The sequence below is a fragment of the Podarcis gaigeae genome (assembly GCF_964106915.1).
Source record: "Podarcis gaigeae genome assembly, chromosome: 11".
Classification (NCBI taxonomy): Eukaryota; Metazoa; Chordata; class Lepidosauria; order Squamata; family Lacertidae; genus Podarcis; species Podarcis gaigeae.
This window is the reverse complement of record NC_139687.1, coordinates 23,188,191-23,207,811: the sequence shown is the minus strand read 5'-3', so window position 1 is coordinate 23,207,811 and position 19,621 is coordinate 23,188,191. Positions and strand designations below refer to the sequence as shown.

The 19,621-nt window shown below is 39.1% G+C and overlaps 1 protein-coding gene across 1 annotated transcript in view; it reads left to right on the top strand.

Moving 5' to 3' along the window:
- Window positions 1–19,621, top strand: part of MAN2A1 (mannosidase alpha class 2A member 1) — a 58,617-nt gene that overhangs the window by 13,763 nt on the left and 25,233 nt on the right. Inside the window, exons 3-12 of the mRNA XM_083702222.1 lie at window positions 1,066–1,210; window positions 2,752–2,923; window positions 6,684–6,811; window positions 8,107–8,280; window positions 11,515–11,701; window positions 13,858–14,035; window positions 14,710–14,912; window positions 16,208–16,393; window positions 16,625–16,739; window positions 18,335–18,402. Coding sequence (XP_083558348.1) covers window positions 1,066–1,210; window positions 2,752–2,923; window positions 6,684–6,811; window positions 8,107–8,280; window positions 11,515–11,701; window positions 13,858–14,035; window positions 14,710–14,912; window positions 16,208–16,393; window positions 16,625–16,739; window positions 18,335–18,402 — 1,556 coding nt within the window. The remainder of the gene's footprint in view (window positions 1–1,065; window positions 1,211–2,751; window positions 2,924–6,683; window positions 6,812–8,106; window positions 8,281–11,514; window positions 11,702–13,857; window positions 14,036–14,709; window positions 14,913–16,207; window positions 16,394–16,624; window positions 16,740–18,334; window positions 18,403–19,621) is intronic.

Genomic DNA, 19,621 nt, shown 5'->3' with positions numbered 1-19,621 from the left:
AAATGTGTCATGGAGAGTAGTCACGCTCAAGCTTCCCTGTTTATGTCTTGTACGTTGAACCAATCGAGAAAAAGCACACATATCAGCTCACTGTGTTAATACTTGATTTAATGCTGATTCCATCAGCCTTGTGCTTGTAATTATAGTGGGTTATTAAGACTCATGTGATGGCACACTTAAAAAACAAATCCCTGCATAAAGACTGCAAGCTACTATTGCTAGAATACTTTCTTTCATGGGACAAAGGGAGCTCAAGGAAACGACAGCAACTAAACATGTCTTTAAGACAGAAAATATTTATACTCCTTATTAGACACCCGGTGGGGGGGGGGGACGACTTCCATGCTGCAGCTCAACTTGAAAGTGTTTTCAAGAAGTCTTCAATAAATATTAGACATATAAAATATTTTTTGAGCACAATTGGGAACTGCTGGTGTGTGCTGGTGTCTGTTGTTTTTTCGTTGGCTTTTCTCATACATTTGTACCTTGGAGGTCGAACGGAATCCGTTCCGGAAGTCCGTTCAACTTCCAAAATGTTCAGAAACCAAAGCGCAGGTTCCGACTGGCTGCAGGAAGCTCCTGTAGCCAATCAGAAGCTGCGGAAGCCCCATTGGACATTCAGGTTCCAAAAGAACATTTGCAAACCGGAACACTCACTTTTGGGTTTCTGGTGTTCAGGAGCCAAAACGTCTGAGTTCCAGGGTGTTCGGGAGCCAAGGTACGACTGTAGTCGTACTGTATTTGATGCCTTGTTCTTGTTCAGAAAGGAGTTAACACTCTAGGCATGCAGAAAGTGGGGTTGTGGTGATTATTGATCACATTCAGTAGGTGCAAAGTTTCATTTAAATAACTTAATCAGATACTTTGCTCAAAGTATTCCATGTAAATTCTCATTTGAATAAAGAACATAGACAAATTTTCAGTGTGAGTTTTCCCCCCTTACTATTTTTTTAAAAAATAATAATAATTTGCAACTGACTACAGCCTTGCCTTTGTAAGTGCAGAACTGTGTACTTCAGCCACTGAATGTGTTCTCATGTAACCTTTTTTCTTCATCCATTTTAGATGCTAGATGTCTATGACATTCTTCCTTTTGATAATCCAGATGGTGGAGTTTGGAAACAAGGATTTGATATCACCTATGATGAACACGAGTGGGACAGTGAACCCCTTCAAGTTTTTGTTGTGCCTCATTCGCATAATGATCCAGGTAATGCAAAATTCTAAAAGGATTTGGAGATTTATTTTTGCATGGCAGTTGCCATCTCTATCTGCTGGGCCTTGAATGTGGCTGAAATGTGGTCCTTGACATTCTTTCTGTGTAGGGCAGGTTTTATCCCTTGTTAGGGCAGTAGCACAAGGCATATCTGGCAAGTAAGAGTCTTAACACTCTAAAATCCAGAGCCATTTGATTGTTTGGATAAGACCAGTAAGCTTATTTAAGGAACAGATTAAGAAATTCTGAGAGCCCAAAGCTTGCATGGGAAACATGCCATTATTATTATTATTATTTTTTACATAAAACAGAAAAGGGCTAAAGCTAATAACATATTCCAATGGATAACTGTAAAGTTCTGCATTTACCTTGGAACAGAAGATGCAGAAATACAGGATAGGTGATGCTTGGTTTGGCAGCAGCATATATGAAAAGGAGGTAGAAGTATTAATGGCAATTAGGCTAAATAGGTCTGCAGCTTGATGCGAGATTGAAAAAGGCTGATGCAGTTCTAGGCTGCATCCATAGAAATATAAGGCCAGTTCGCAAGAAGTAATCGTACTGCTCTATTCTGCTTTGGTCAGATATCACCTGGAGTACTGTGGTGAGTTATGGGTATTGCAGTTTAAGACAGATATTGACAAACTGGAATTTGTTCAGAGAGGAGGGAAACAAAGATGGTGAGTGCCCTGGAGAACAAGTCCTTTGAGGAGAGATTGAAGGACTTGGATATACTTAGCTTGGAGAAGAGATGATTTAAAAAGGCAATACGATAGACGTATTCAAATATTTGAAGGGCTGCCACATAGGCGATAGACAAAATGTATTTTTTGTTACTCCAGAGGATAGGACCTGAACAAATGGGTTCAAGTTATAAGACAAAGGATTCAGAGGACATGTTAGGGAGAACTTCCTACCCCAAGTTGTTAGCTGCTCATGGTATTTCTTTACAAAGGGATGACCATGCAGCTGAACTAACTTCTGTTGGTTCACTTTTTATTATTTCGAAACATGTGCCGTTCCCCATGAGTAGCTAATTTGGTGACCTCCAGAAGCTGCTCCCATCAGCCTCTGCCTTCATAGTCAATGGTGGGAGTTGTAGATGGTTACACCATTGTTTAGCACAGGCAAACTTGGCTCTCCAAATGTTTTGGGACTACAACACCCACCATCCCTAGCTAGCAGGACCAGGGGTCAGGGATGATGGGAATTGTAGTCTCAGAAACATCTGGAGGGCCGAGTTTGCCTGTGCCTGGTTTAGCATCATGTTGTTTACCCCTGTCTTACAGCATTAGATGCTCAGATCATTCACCAAGATGCAGTATTAACACCATAACTTTTGTTTTTGAAGTGCTAAAAAGCAACAAGATATAAGATGCACTTAATTTTTCAGTATCTCTGTGTATGTGTCACTGCCAGTCTGCAAAATGCTTCCAGCGCAACCTTAGTCAGGTAAATGACTCTTGACTATTGTTTCTGGTAAATCTTGTATTCTACTTACTTTAGTCACTGTGTGATCTTTTTATGTTTAAAAGGCTGGCTGAAGACATTTGATGACTACTTTAGAGATCAGACGCAGCATATTCTCAATAACATGGTTCTAAAGCTGCAAGAAGACAAAGGGAGGAAATTTATATGGTCTGAAATCTCTTATTTTTCCAAGTGGTGGGATGGAATAGATAGTCAGAAGAAGGATGCTGTGAAAAGGTCTGTATATTTTATTTATTTTTTGTATATATATGTATATGCCTCCCATTCTGTCAGAGGCCCTAAAGGCAGTTTAGTATTAAACTACATCAATATTAACTATAGTTGTTTTCGTTATTCACAGGTTCATAAATTGTGGTGTTCTAACATGTTGCTGTATCTGGGATTTCTCCCCCACCCTGATATACAATTTAGTGGAATTCCTTAACGGTTAAATTACCAAGTGCTATAAGATGAACACTTCAGAGCAGAAATCTTAAGTGCTAGCACAAACAATTCTTCAGTGAAAACAGTGTCATGGGTTACCACTTAAACAAACAAAAAAAAAGAAAAAAAGAAAACCCAAACCTGCAGTAAGGTGGTTATTTGGCTAGCTTTTAAGATACAGAAATGCCAGAATTCAGCTACTCTAGAAAGTTGTTGAATTAGGCATTTTTCTCCCAACGGTTTTACCGTTTCTTTGCTGTTCTCCTTCATGTAGTTGTCACTCATTTGTGTAGCTTCGGTTGAATTTTCTGTTTCTGAAACCGGAAGCATTAACAATGCTGTAGTGAATGTGGCAAGTTGTTGGCAGGAGCCTTCCCAATAAGTATTCAAGTGCTTGCCACGGACCAAAGGGCAGGGCAGCGTAGCTTTATTAGCACTGCGTACAAGTCAAGTGGGGACAGTTCTCGAGGCTGATTGACGAGTGTGACTAAATCACAGGGCTGGAAAGTGAAAATAGAATGACAAGTGAAAATGAAATTACTGCATCAGATCTGGTGCTCTTAACTCCACAGAGAGATGCAAATTAACTTTGTGTTGCTGACACAAGGCATACGGATCAACATTCATTTTTCTTGAAACCCTTTGAAAGAGATTTTGCTTGCAGCATTCATTGCTATGGTATTGTCCCAAATAGTATTGTCATGATGCATAGTTTTTCAATAGTGAGCTTTATGGCTTAGTATATTTTGCATGCAAAACAAGCATATTGGTATTCTGAGTGTTCATTACAACCTGCTTGATAACACCTCTAGGTTGATACCGAGAAGCAATGTAGTTCAAGTCAGTGAGAGCCTTTCCAATTAGTGCCTTAAAAAGTTGATGCTGGAGTGAGAGGGTGTGTGTGTATTATTTTTTAAATGTTCAGCATTTTTTTCTGTACGAACTGCCTGTCTAGTCCATGATTCTGTTTCAAATAGTTGCCCGTCACAAGCAGGGTGATGGCGGTGATCATTATCCTTTGTTGTTTGGCTCCCCAACACTTGGTGGTACAGTGGTACCTCGGGTTAAGTACTTAATTTGTTCTGGAGGTCCGTTCTTAATCTGAAACTATTCTTAACCTGAAGCACCACTTTAGCTAATGGGGCCTCCTGCTGCCGCCGTGCTGCTGCTGCACGATTTCTGTTCTTATCCTGAAGCAAAGTTCTTAACCTGAGGTACTATTTCTGGGTTAGCGGAGTCTGTAACTTTAAGCGTATGTAACCTGAAGCATATGTAACCCGAGGTACCACTGTACTCAGATGCTGAATTTGCGATACAGCAACAAGCAGGGAGATTCATTTAGCTATCACGGCAAATTGTGGTGTGCCTTTTTCTTGCCGCAAACTTGACTCCTCTTCTCTGTGTTTGCCATTTTGTGTTAAGGGATCATAGAATTAAAGAGTTGCAAGGGACCATGAAAGTCATCTAGTCCAACCCCTTGCAACGCAGGGATCCTTTTCCCAACGTGGGACTTGAACACACAACCCTGAGATTAAGAGTCTCATGCTCTACCAACTTGAGCTAGGAGCACAGTACCTTCCACCAAAATCCAGCATAAACAGTAAAGAAGGGAAATGCTTGCAGGAACAAGCTAAGATGCTTGATCTGTGCTGAGGAAGAGAAGCCTTAGATTGGAAGAAGGACTGGGTACTGTATATGGCAATGTAAATTCTATTACTGGGGTGTCTCTGGATCTCCTTAATGTCCGGGACACTCAGCCTGCCTGCTCCAAAAGTTTTGTGCAGCAATGAAAGAACCTCTTGGGCTACTGAGCTAGAACGTAATTTGTGGGATCCTCACATTCTGTTAAAAATCCTGTTAGTCTCAATTTAAAAAGAAGAAGAGGTACTAATCAACAAATTATTTATTGATTGTAACAAAGTCCTCTTTGATACTGCTGCTAATTTATAATGACTTGGTAATTGGCAATTAGACACTTTTGACTTGCATTAAGACACAGAAGCTAGATCAAAGTGAATTTTCGTGCGTGGATTTCACGCTTTAGAACTAACAGTGTAAATATATATACTTTCATTTTTCACTGCCACACAAATTAGAATGTTCAACATTTGTTTCAGATTTGTCTGCGTATACGTTATTAGGGCAGAAGTTGATAAAATCTGCAGTGTGTTCCCCTTGGGGCCCATTTTTGGATACACCTTTCCATTGGCTTTTCGTCAACAACTTCTTCTGTCCACGCTATGCAAGCTACTTTTAGTTGTCATCCTCTTTGAGGAACAAGTATTGAAGGGAATGATGAGGAGGCTTGAGCAAAGAGTTAGCAAGAGCCATCTCATGAATAAAAACCAGAACTGACAGCTGCCTACGGGTTTGAGAGAGAAGGAAGTGGAAAAGAGCCCAAAGGAAATTAATTCCTTCTCAATCCTCTTGTTTTTCTTAATTTAGTCCAAGGCTTTTAAAATCTGGACATGGGCAAAAGCATGGGTATTCCAGGTGAATTGCCTGTTTTATATAAATAGCTGCTTTCTAGAGATAGATTACCTATCAGCCTTTTCTAAACAAACGAGGGTAAACTATTGCTAACTCAGGTTAGTACAGCAACTTGAGAGTGAAACATCTTAAAGTGCTTAAGTTTAAGATACTGCCTGTGGCCATTCTTATTTCAAGAGGGTGCTGTTCAGAGCAGTCAAAGCTGAAGCTTTTAGAACATTTCAGTTTCTGTAGAATTGAGAGCGCAGCTCTTCCAGAGCTTGAGTAAAGCAGGTTTTTGACAAGGGGTGAAGAATCTGTTTCACAGACCAGTCACCCCAAACCACAGCCACCTGTCCATCAGCTGATGTCACTGGGTGATGTCAGTTGATGGGCTGAGGGGGCGGGGTTCAATGCTGCTGAGTTTTGGACCAGTCACCTTGAAAATGATTTTATCATTAGAAGATGTTCCATAACATGAAAGATGGTTAATTGTGTATATGATTCCTAATAAAATCTGCTTCTTAACATTTTACAGAGGGCTAAGAATGGTCTTGTTGCATGGTGAAAGTATTGTTGTTTGTTTATAATTTTTATTAAATTTTCTGTTTTACAATTTAAAATACTCATTTTTACATCCTTAAGATATAAATGACTTCCCCCCTTCTCTTTCCATGGTTCATTTTACATATCATAAACCCCTGCATATTTTACAAAAACTATACCATTCAATATTCCATTATTGCATCCATCAAAGCTTAATTACACTGTTGAGTTTATCTTAATGCTGCCAGCGTTTTTAGCTGTACACAATTATTTCTCATATATTCAATCAATGTTTTCCAATCTTCTCTAAACGTATGTTCTCATTGTTCTCTTATTTTATATGTTAAGTCTGCAAGCTGCGCATATTCTGTCAATTTAAGTTGCCATTCTTCTTTCACCACAACTTCTATGGCATGGTGAAAGTATTGTTAATATTTAAGTATCATTGCTGCCAACATTGTATGTTGCTACTCCAGATAACATATTGATTGGAAATAGTTACATGCATGAATAAAAGTTCAGTAAATATGTTTTTCAGGTTAATTGAAGATGGACAGTTTGAAATTGTAACAGGGGGATGGGTCATGCCTGACGAAGCGTCTGCTCATTATTTTGCTATAATTGACCAGCTGATAGAAGGGCATCAGTGGCTCGAGAAGGCCCTAGGTGGGTTCATGTAACTTTTGCCTTGTGATTTCATTGTGACAAGGTATTTTATTTAATTAACAGTATTTTAGAAAAACTGTTTCCCGTTAATGAAATGATTGCATTTTCAATATTGACAACCACAGTACAGTGGTACCTTGGTATACAAACTTAATCCATTCCGGAAGTCCATTCTTAAACCAAGGCATGCTTTCCCATAACAGCGGGGGACTCAGTGGGACTCAGTTTACAAATGGAACACACTCAACAGGAAGCGAAACATGTTCTTATTCCAAGGCAAAGTTCACACACCAAACCACCTACTTCTGGGTTTGCAGCGTTGTCAATCCAAGTTGTTCATAAACTAAGCTGTTCTTAAACCGAGGTACCACTGTACATTAGTTGCAGGAAAGTTATAAATAACAGTTTTTAGTTTATGTAATAGTGTACCTTTGATTTTTATATGGCGAAACTCGCTTTACCCAGAGTTATAGAGGAAGCAGATGTCATTGTGAAAACACGTAAGAGAACTCAGTTAAGCCTAAAACTGTTAGTGCGGCAGATTTCTTACCACCTACAGATCAGAATAAATAATTCAGTTACTTACTGCTATTGATTATTTTTATCCATAGACTGCAGTGGTTTGCCATAGTAATCATTTTTAAATGCTTTCCTGGTCATAATCTATTGTAGTGTAATTTTAATCACGACTAGCTTCAAAGTGCCCTGCTTTGAAGGAAAAAAAAACATGATTGAGCTACTAATGGTCAAAATTGGTGCCAACATAATGCACAGTGGTTAGTTTCTTTTAAAAACTACATGTGGGAGGATGAGCATGCTAGTCTCTTAATAATTATTAAGAGATTGCAGTCTTGACATTCCCAATGTGTAATTTGAAACTTAAGCAATTAAAAATTGCGTAGAAAGAATCCTTAAAATAAATGCCACTTGAAAAACAACAACTTCAATTAGTAAAGTATAATTGCAGTCCTGTAGACAAGTGGAATGTCATTTTTAGCCATGCTGTTTTGTTTTCATTCTTGCATACTTGGTTAGGGGTGCGAGCCAGACATTTTTGATACGAGAAAAAAAAAATTTTTCCATGAATCCGCAGGTGCATAAACAAACACTAGCCGAATTATAAAAGCTCTTCCCTGATAAGTAAATTAAATTTCTGGGTTGCCCCCCCCCTTCTTTTCACGTAGTTAAGTGGTAAGGATTTGAGTTTCTATAGGATGAGATCTTAACTGTGCAAGACTAGGTGCACTTTCATTTTTATTCCACTGTTTTCAACGTGTATTCTTTTTTTTTATTAGGAGTGAAACCAAAATCTGGTTGGGCAGTTGATCCCTTTGGACATTCACCAACCATGGCTTATCTTTTGAAACGCACTGGATTTTCCAATATGCTTATACAGAGAGTTCATTATTCAATTAAAAAGTATCATGCAGCCCAGAAGACACTAGAATTTTTTTGGAGACAGAATTGGGGTACGTATTCCTTTTTTGCATGACCTTATGCCAAGAACTGCCATAGCAACAAATACTTTGAAACTGTAAGGTCTTGCTTTGACCCGGAACATTTAATAGATAATAGAGTTTTCTATGTTGCTATCTTCAGAACTAATTTGTAACTTCAAAATGATTTATAGAACTACATGCAATACACTATTCATCCGATGCACTAGACTTTAGTCTAGCGAAAGCTCATACTATAATAGATTTCAGTTTGTAAGGTGCTGCAGGAGTCTTGCTCGGTTTTGCTGAAACACAAAAATATAGCTATTCAGAAATGAAAAGATAATGGGCTGGTTTGCACATAATGCTAAACCATGGTTTAGCGCTATGTGATGGAGCCTAAGTAAAGCATTGGCTCATGTTCTTTTTCTTCTCTTGCAGTTAGGAGGAGACCTTCTGTAATGTTTGCTTTCAGTTTCAAATAACCTTTACTTAGTTTTATGGGTAAGTCAGGAATTCTGACTTACAACAGTGGTTGGTTAATGTTTAGCACGGGGTAGAGGGAAATGTGTGAACCTTCTTCTCTCAGGCATGCTGAGGCGCCGCCATTTAGAATTAAGCCATGGTTTAGTACAGCGTTCACACTTGCCCAGCGTTCATCTTGCACTGGAATTGTCAAAACAGGTCTTCATAACAGATTTTTTTTCTTGAAAACTGTGGTGGGTAGTAGGTTAAAATATACAATAATTGTAATCACGTTGGTCAGTGTTCATTGAAGCCATGTCATGGGGAAGGGATCAGCAGTGGAAAATAGGATTATTTTTGGCATTTCTTTATACTCCTTTTAGCTATTTCCAGATTGCAGGTCACAAGGATGTTAAGGTGTTAAATGAGTGTTACTTTTACAGAACTCTGAAAATGCTCAGTGACCTTCAAGAAATTGCATGTGGAGCTCACCTATGTCATATCACATAAAGTACTGAAAGCAGCACCTTAAAGTTTGAAAAGCCAGGAGTGACTACGTAATATAGCTATTTAAAGCTCATCCTGGCAAACAAAGAGATTCTTTCTTTGTCCTTAGTGATTGAGGAATAATTGGAGTTTGCTTTGGAAAACTGAAGATAGAAAGTGTTTCAGGCAATTCTTTCTTTTTGAGACAGAGGCAAAGGTTATACTTATAGAGGGAAACTAATGTTGGAAAGTGCCTGGGCTAAAGTTGCCATATTTCAAAAAGTAAAAATCGGGGCACCCCGAAAGTTGACTTGCCTAAGATCCATGACAAAGTGCTGCTTTTCGAAAATTCCCCTGGATGTCAATTCCACCTTTGAAAATCCTGGTAATGCCCAGGAAAATCCGGACATATGGCAAACCTAGCCTGGAAACTATTTGGCACCAGAAAACATCCTTATTAAACTTAATCCTCCATTGCTGTAGGAAGTTGTCTCAACTATATTTGGCATGTTAAGTTTATGCAAGGAAATGTGGTGTCCCAAATTCTTTGTACAGCACACTTGCCAATTTCAAAGTTTGGCATACACAACAAGAACTAATAAGCAAAGCACACAACATATTGTTAAGCAATACCACAAAGAACCCCAAGGCCAATGTACAGTATATAATTAAGGGATTTAAAATTATGCAACAAGTGAGATTATGATTGTATCTATGGCTCAAAAAAGTGTGGTTATGGCTCTAAACAGATTTATTTGCCAGTATTCTTGTTTTGTTCAGCAGGCAGGTTTTTTGACATTGCTTTGAAAAAAATCCATTGAGTAAAACTGGGTGGTGGAATTGATCAAAATTTAGTTTACCCTGTTTTGGGGGCTGCTTGGTTTCTCTTCCTTCTTTGCCTCTGCAGAGTAGACAGTGCTAACAAGGATAATAAAGGAACTTTATAAAATAAAAATTGAGGAAAGCTTGGAGTAGATGGGTTGGGTCTAAGGACTGGAACCATTCTCCCCCCCCCCCCCCGACTTCAGTGGGCTAGCTTAAATGCACTGATGAAGATGATCAACTTTCAAAGTCTCCTTTTTAGAAACACAATGTTTGTAAGTCTCTAATGATAGATTGCTTTATTAAGATGCCGTTTCTATGTTTTTGAGCCGGGGCTTAGACCTGTTGCTTCTGAAGCTGTTTCAATCTCTTCCGTATTGAATTTGGCATTTCAGGGTAACCTGGCATTGTATTTCATTGGGTTTCTCTGCACTATTCTTTACTTAACACTGTTATATTTATCTTTAAGACACTGAGTTATTGAAGTATTTGTGAGCAATCAATCTGGTTTACCTCATGTTAACTCGAATAACAGAAGCTTACTGGATTGAATATACAGTGAATTATTTTTAATGTGTGGCGAATTATTGGCAGTTTGGGTATCATTGCCAGGTTTGCAAAGCTTACCAGGTACACAGGTATGGGAGGTAGCTTACGTCCTAAGACCATTTATAGCTGCAAAACTTGTTACAGTTGGCTGTGATCCAGCAGTCTTCCAAAGGCCTTCCAACTGCAATTTCAGATTATAGAATGGGAAATTATTAAAGTACTAATTCTGTCAGCTGATAAGATGGAATGACAGTTTTTTGGCTCATGATGGGTCCTTCTAAATGGGCGCACTAAATAACAGACCTAGGGAGACATGGCCTAAAGTGACATAGATACCAAACATGGACTACTGTATTACATCAGTAGACTTGTCAAAAAAAGTACAGGCCAAAGAGCATACCTGGAGCTAATTACCGGTGGAAATGGGACGCAGGTGGTGCTTTGGTCTAAACCACTGAACCTCTTGGGCTTGCCGATCAGAAGGTCAGTGGTTCGAATCCCTGCGGTGGGGTGAGCTCCCGTTGCTCTGTCCTAGCTCCTGCCAACCTAGCAGTTTGAAAGCACGCCAGTGCAAGTAGATAAATAGGTACCGCTGTGGTGGGAAGGTAAACGGCATTTCTGTTCACTCTGGTTTGCATCACGGTGTTCTGTTGCACCAGAAGCGGTTTAGTCATGCTGGCCACATGACCCGGAAAGCTGTCTGTGGACAAACACTGGCTCCCTCGGCCTGAAAGGGAGATAAGCGCTGCAACCCCATAGTCGCCTTTGACTGGACTTAACCATCCAGGGGTCCTTTACCTTTACCATGTTTTACTGGTGTAAATAAAAATTCTCTGAAATGTTCTTGTTCGAGAAAAGGCATGTCATGTAATGGGCATGAATGAGATATGAATGAGAAAGGACAGAGTATTCCTTTTATCTTTATCTTGCCTATTTTAATTCTAGATTTGGGATCTAATACGGATATTCTCTGCCACATGATGCCTTTTTATAGCTATGATATTCCTCACACTTGCGGACCAGATCCTAAAATTTGCTGCCAATTTGATTTTAAGCGCCTTCCTGGAGGAAGAGTCAGTTGTCCCTGGAGAGTTCCTCCTGAAGCCATTCATTCTGGAAACGTTCAGCACAGGTAAGTACACAGTGCTGCCTATTAATTTCACGGCCAGTCATATCTTGGAACAAATTCAACCATCTAAATTCAAAGTATGTAGGATGTGGAAATTAAATAATTTTAATATGAATAAAAGTTGGCTTTGTCAAGAGGCATGGGTGATCTCGCTGACCCTTCAGGTGGCTTGTCTCATATTTTCAGACGGCGACAATGGCCCTGAATCCCTTGGGATGAAGTCTCACTTTGTGCAGGGAGCTGCACCTTGTCTTTGAACAATCATTAATCTGGAATAGGCTTTACAATACAGTCGTACCTTGGAAGTCGAACGGAATACGTTCCAGAAGACTATTTGACTTCCAAAACATTCAGAAACCAAAGCACAGCTTCTGATTTGCTGCAGGAAGCAGCAGAAGTCCCGTCGGATGTTTGGGTTCCAAAGAACGTTTGCAAACCACAACACTCACTTCCGGGTTTGCGGTGTTCGGGAGCCAAAACGTTTGACTCGCAAGGCGTTCAGGATCCAAGGTACAACTGTACAGTGGTACCTCAGTCTACAAACAGCCCTGTTTACGAACTATTCAGTTTACAAACTCCACAAAACCAGAAGTAGTGTTTGCGAACTTTACCTTGGTCTAAGAACGGAAGCCGAAGGGTGGAAGGGCACCGGCAGTGAGAGGCCTCATTAGGGAAAGTGCGCCTTGGTTTAATAATGCTTTGGTTTAAGAAAGGACTTCCGATTAAGTTTGTAAACCAAGGTACCTCTCTATTGCTTTTGATGTCCTTCAATCGTTATTGTTTTCTTCTGAAGTGTTTTGTATCTTGTGGCAGTTCTGAAGAATTTGGACATATATACAAAACTAGGAAATGAGAATAAACTGAGTTGAGAATTCTTTACTAGCTAAATATTTATAAGGACCATCAATGCCCCACATGAGCCTGGATGAATACTAATATCAGAGGTCTCTTCCCTCCTTCTATTCTGAAGGGAGGCAAGTGGTAACAGGAGAGAATGCCCCGCATTGACAACCCCACCCTATCGGTCTTATCTGGCACCCAGTTTGATTTCTTTTCCAAGCTGGGTAAATTACCTTTTTGCTTATACAGATCTCCCTGTGGGCAAACTAAGCTTGTTTTAACTTTACAGTCTTTACCCTATGTTTTTGACTAAGAGTGTTTTATGATCGTTGCAACTGTCCTGGGATTTTCTTAAACTAAAGCTCTTGGAAGCATTCCTTGAGCAGAATATCCTTTCTGTTGTAAGACAGAAGCTCTCAATTTCTTGAAAGGGTGTTCTCGGTGGATTGGGATTAGGCAGTTTTTATAGTACAGACACCTAAGTCTGCTGTCATCCATCATTGTTTTAAAAAATGAATCCTTTAAAAAAAGAATCTGTTGATTTTAGTGGATGTGGGGGAAAATATGTTACAGTGGTACCTCGGGTTAAGAACTTAATTCGTTCTAGAGGTCCGTTCTTAACCTGAAACTGTTCTTAACCTGAGGCACCACTTTAGCTAATTGGGCCTCCCACTGCCGCCGCGCGATTTCTGTTCTCATCCTGAAGCAAAGTTCTTAACCCGAGATACTATTTCTGGGTTAGTGGAGTCTGTAACCTGAAGCGTCTGTAACCCGAGATACCACTGTACTTATGGACCATGAACTGCAAAGATTAGATGTACTTGAGAACAGAGGAAATTACATGGAATTAAATTCCATGTGATTTGCATGGAATTTAAACTATAAAAGAAGCATTGTTGTATTTGTGCTCCTTGTACTGACTGAACACAAATCATCTAAGGCTACAGACTTATATATACTTTGGAATATTGTCACATTGAACTTGGTGGGACTTCGTTTTCAAGAAGCATGCATAGGACTGGGTTGCACCAGTTTGTTTATTTATTTATTTTGAAGAGTTGTGCCCCAACTTGCAATCATTATAAAAACCATTTAGTCCAGCTGCTCTTCCTCCTCAATTCTGATGTCAGAACTGTAGGTCAGAACTATTGGAATCAAATCAACTTGGCTGCCATAACTCTTTTAGAAAACTTTAATTCACCCCAGTCAGGTGAAATTTTGCAGATTTAGTAAGAATGAGTATTGTTGCAAAATATCTGTTCATGTTGGTTTATCCACTTATTCTATCTTTCCCCCTCAAATTTTATTTTTTTCCCAAGGGCATGGATGATTTTAGATCAGTACAGAAAGAAATCGAAGCTTTTCCGCACCAAAGTTTTGTTGGCTCCACTGGGAGATGATTTCCGCTACACTGAGAGTTCAGAATGGGATCAGCAGTATCAAAATTATCAGAAGCTTTTTGATTACATGAATTCTCACCCAGAGTTCCATGTTAAGGTAAGGTACATTCCTACTATAAGTCAGTTGTTAAACGGATTTCAATGCCTTCACGGTTCATTTAAACTTCAGTTTTGCTTTTTTGCTGGTTGGTTATGCATTCTCAGTGATAGAAAGAACTCTAGAATGAATCCAGGTGAAGTAAGCCACCTTGAACACAGATGAATATACTTCATAGTTTGCATATGCCTACACATGTTTTAAGAAAATGTAGGTGATATACAACTAAGTTGTATTCAGGTGACTTTACATGCTTGGCATTTAAAACGGGGGGCAGGTGTGTGTGTGTTGGGGGGAGAGTATTTGGCAGTCCCACCCGCCATGGCACAGCATGTTTTGACTATCTACAGTTTTTACTTCCAGCGTGAACCCTGGGATGTAACTCCCATGTAACTTGCTGGCTTACTGTATGCATGAACACTGAATGTAATTCTTAGACTCTCTCTATAAATTCTCAAACTTGAAGATTCATGATTTATGTCTACAGAGAAGGTGGGGTAGGGTGGAGAAAGGATGAGGGTAGGTTCCATTCCAGAGCTAATGGAAGCAACGTGAGCTTCAGCACTGAAACAGAACAGCAGATGCCTGCCAAAAACATCGATCTCCAAGAACAAAATGTGCTTCGACTGAACGCAGTGTAAAGAACTTATATACCATATTTTAATTTGCTTCAGGCTCAGTTTGGGACTTTGTCAGATTATTTTGAGGCTCTCCGTAAAGCTAGTAATTTGGATGAAAAGAACAGTAATTCAGTGTTTCCTGTTCTGAGTGGCGATTTCTTCACATATGCAGACAGAGATAATCATTACTGGAGTGGATATTTTACCTCACGCCCCTTCTACAAACGCCTAGATAGGATTCTAGAGTCATATTTAAGGTAAGTAGGGTCACCGGCTTTTTGGGGGCAGGGGATCCCCCTGTGGGGTTTTTCCTTAAGTTTGAGTTAGTTTGCACTACTTCAAACGTGGGGTTACTTCCAGTTGTACTGATCTTGTGCCTGTTTCCCTGAACAATGTAGTGTGGGACTAGGAGTGCTGGGTTGTCCTCTAGCTAAAGGGCCAGATTGACTGGCATGATTGGTCTTGCAACGCTTCTTTTGAAAGGAAGTGCTGGGGGGGGGGGTTGGAAAGAAAGGTTGGTGCTTCCATTTGCCTGTGAATGGTGTTTTGTGTTGGGGGAGTTACTCATCTCCTGTTCTTTTCCTCCCATGTTTCAGCAAATCTGTTTGATACATTTTTAGTTTGGAGTTTTCTAGCATTTCCTGTACAGTGGTACCTCAGGTTAAGTACTTAATTCGTTCTGGAGGTCCGTACTTAACCTGAAACTGTTCTTAACCTGAAGCACCATTTTAGCTAATGTGGCCTCCTGCTGCTGCTGCGCCCCCGGAGCATGATTTCTGTTCTTATCCTGAAGCAAAGTTCTTAACCTGAAGCATTATTTCTGGGTTAGCAGAGTCTGTAACCTGAAGTGTATGTAACCCGAAGTACCACTGTATTTTGAGTTCTTCTTGGGAAAGGAAATGTAGGTGGAGTGGCAAAATGGCGCACCACACCAAAGTTGGTTCTTTCAAATAGTTAAAAGCAACTTGTGTGAATACTTAGCTCTGTAGTCAACGGTGCACCCTATTGTGCAAAGATTATTTGACGTTAGAAGCTAGTTAGGTTGCTTTCTTCTTGCTTTACCCCCCGAGAGCTAGCTAGGGATTTGTTAGTTTGCATGACATACTGCTGGTGAAGACGGTATTGAACGGTCAGGTGTGTGTCTTTGTATATACCATTGGGTCCAGTTTAATTCCTTTCCCAAAACAATCTGCTCCAATGGCTTTGCGTATAGCAGAAAGTAGCTTAAGAGAAAGTTGGTGAAGACTTGATCACATGACAACATATCAAATGTGCTTGAGGAAAACAGGAACCAGAGCTTGCAATAGATGCTAGGTGTATTTTAAGTAGTTCTAAACATGAACAAGTTTTAATACTTAAGGCTTTGTGTTTAAGCCTTGTGTTTCAGACCCTTGAAAGAAAGTAGCTTCTCATTGGTGAAGTGAATAATAGGATGTTGTAAGTCTTGTTCAGTTCTATTATGGAAACCTCTTGGGGAACCTTTATGTTGAAAGGTGGTATACAAATATTGTAAACATTTTTTAAAAAAATAATAATATTTTTTTTGTTTCAGGGCTGCTGAAATTCTTTACTCCTTGGCTCTAGTACAGTCTAAAAAAACTGAGAAAATGAAAGTATTTCCTTCGGTGGACCACTACAAATTACTAACAGAGGCGAGAAGAAACTTGGGACTTTTTCAACATCATGATGCTATCACAGGAACAGCTAAAGACTGGGTTGTTGTGGATTATGGCACTAGGTAAGTGTCATGCATTTCATACTGCCTGTGGTGTGTTTCCTGGCTTGAGGGGAGATCTGATTATTTGGTCTCCTATTTTGGACAAACTTCTCCTGATTTTGTATTTAAGTAAACATATTAATAGCTTTGTGTTAGTCAACACTTAGTAATTGCTGCTTTTTTTGTAGCCCTTTAACATAAAGAATGTTTGAATCCAACCTCCTACAGCTGCAGTATTTATTTTGTTCACAGGCTATTCCATTCGTTAATAAACGTGAAGAAAATTATCACTGATTCTGCTCACGTTCTTATTCTAAAGGACCAAGAAATGTATCATTACAACCCATCAACCCCATTTCTTACAATGGTGAGTTTATGGTAATAATCCTTATAATCATGAAGAAGGCCAAAATTGTGTTGGTGAATAGACCAGTATTGTTTTAGGTTCTTAGCATGAGATGGTTGGATGCATTATGCACCTCACCTGGCACCTAATGCAGTCTGGACAACATTTTTTTGTAATCATACCATTAAAAAAAAGGTTTGGGAGAAGGAATGTGCTAAATTTTGCTGGTGAACGTATTAGCCATTTACTTCATGTGGTGTTCAACTCTGTGCTCTTGATGAAAAGAATGTCAGTGGCATGAGGGGAAGAGAGATAATTTTCAGTGTTCCTTTCAAACCCCCTGCGCAGATTTAGGGGGGTTGCAGGGGGAGGGAAAATTGCTGAAAATGGCATCCCTTCCCATCCTGTTTCATTGACAAATTCATTCTTTGAGTGAACGGACACTGTTAGGTGCCTACATCGTTTACAAGGTACTGTATAATACAATTATACTGGGTGACCAAGTTAAATTGTAGTACAGTGAATGTTACACCTAAACTAACTGTGCTTGCAAGAGGGTAGGTACTGTGACTGGTTATAACAATTGCCAGTTGGCTTCTCAAATAGTTAAATAGTGAATAAAAATGAAAAACCTTTCCCTCCAGTAATGTTATTTCATTGGTTATTTCTTATTTGAGTTTAAAATAGCTTGACTGTATGAAACTGTAGCATGAAAGCACGACAAATCACATCTTGTATAATTTGCATGATTAAAGAGTTCCAAATTCCCAGACTGGGGAGCTGAGTTGCCTAGAGCAGTCATTTACTTCAACTTGAACTATTTGTGCACTGATACCTACTTCAGGTCCCTTCTTCCAGGTGTCTTCGTCATCTGAGGTTGAGGCAGATAGTGATGGGGAGAGGCTCTCTCAGTGGTGTGTGGCTTGCTACCTGTTAATTCTTGCTGAGATCAGTGCTTCCTTTTATCTGCTTTATCTTGTGGTGGTGGCTTAAACATTTTTTCCGCACCCTTAGACTTTGAGGGCAGTGGACCATCAGTCATGGTAATACAAAAACAAAAGTATAAAGTGCAGTGCATACAATTAATTTGCAATGGATTTGAAAAATCTGGGTCAGTCAACAACGATTTTACAGGGCACCAGAAGATTTGCAATATTGGGAAGGATGTTCCAAAGGCCCAGGACGTTGCCACTGAAGTAGCCTTCCCTTTTGACTGATGACTTCTGAAATAAGAAGGTCCCTGAAGGTCTCAAAGCGTAGGAGAATTAGTGTGGAGAGAGGCACTCATTCATAAATTTGGATCCCAAGCCATTTTATTGGTGGATTTGATTTTATTACTAAATTTTATAAGCCACCCTCAGAACATTTAAAACTAAAAGAGGGATCAGTATACTTCCTTAAAAATAAAGTGAATGGGATTCGAATGACCCCGTGCATTCTGTGGTATGGCAGGCTCAACTCTGTTCAGCAGCCCAGTCCTATCCACTGAGTTCCATGAGACTTGCTGCCAGATAAGTGGGTACAGGGTTGCAGCCTAGGTGAATTTTCAAATAGACTTTTCTTCTTATGCTCTGTGTTGTATCTGCAAGTAACCTCAACATTTTTCCCATTGGAAGGATGATGCGCAGTCCACGCAAGACTCTTTGCCCCACAAGACTGTCATAGAACTGAGTAAACAGCCAAGGTAAATGCTTTCTTTCTTAATACATGAGAATACGCAGAATGTTAAAAGTTCTACTATTGTTTTGATTTTTTTAAAAAATAAACTATTCCGTTTCAAGGAGGTATTACGGGACTTGCTAAAATTACAAAATCAAGGTGGTATAGTTGCAGTAAATTAATTTTTAGTTAATGTTTTATCTTTTTTTGTAAATAGAGATGAGATTTCCTTATTTACAGTGTATACATTTTATGAAATAAAAATAAAGCAAATTTAGCTCATAAAAATAGGATAGTTCATGAATTATGAAGAAATTAGAATAGGAAGCTTGGGTGGGAGGAAGAAAAGTTATAGATAACCCCCAAAGCAGTGACATTTCATTTATGTTTGCATTTTTTTATATGCCAAGTCTAAAGCCATAGTTGGTTTTTTTTAAAAGAAATACATTTGAGGATTTAGTAGTAGGGTGACATTGAGAAAACAAAGTATCATCTATATCTCATCTCAAAGCTTATGCTTTGCTTGAAAAACTGTTCTAATAACCAGACACTTAAATACATATTTATTTATAGGATGACTTACGTAGCCCTCACCATAACGTCTCACGGCGAGTTACAACAATATAGTCATACAATTTAATATCAGACAAAATCATTAAAATAACGAACCAACACTGTTTAAATAAATAAATAAAGGATGTCAAAGACCAAAGTAAAGAGGTGTGTCTTCAGCATCTGCTGAAAGCTCTACAATGAAGGTGATAGATACACCTCTAGCTAAGAAAGGTAACCATGACAATGCCTTTTTAATCTGCTGTGAAATAGTCACAGAAGCACTGAGCAGTAGGGTTCAGTAAAACATAATTTATTCACTCTTTTTTAAAAAAAACAAAAAACAAAACCTGATGCTGCTTATTGTTGAAAATGTCTTAGTATCTGTTTACTATATTATACGGTGTACTGTGTACTATACTATTGCATAGTATCTGTGTAGCATAATGTCTTGATATACTTCAGTATTTCTCAGTCTTGAACAACAATATTGGTAGCAAATAAACTAGGTGAAAGAATTGATTACTGTAGTGTTTCGGAATTTGCAGTTTGGTGGGGTTTTTTGGGCTCGAACTGTAGCTCATTTCAAGAAGAAACACTAGGAATACCTCTTTATTAATATTATAGGTATCTTATTTAGTTCAGAAATGTGGTGTTTTAAATCAGTATGTTGTGTGCAAGTTTGTACAGAA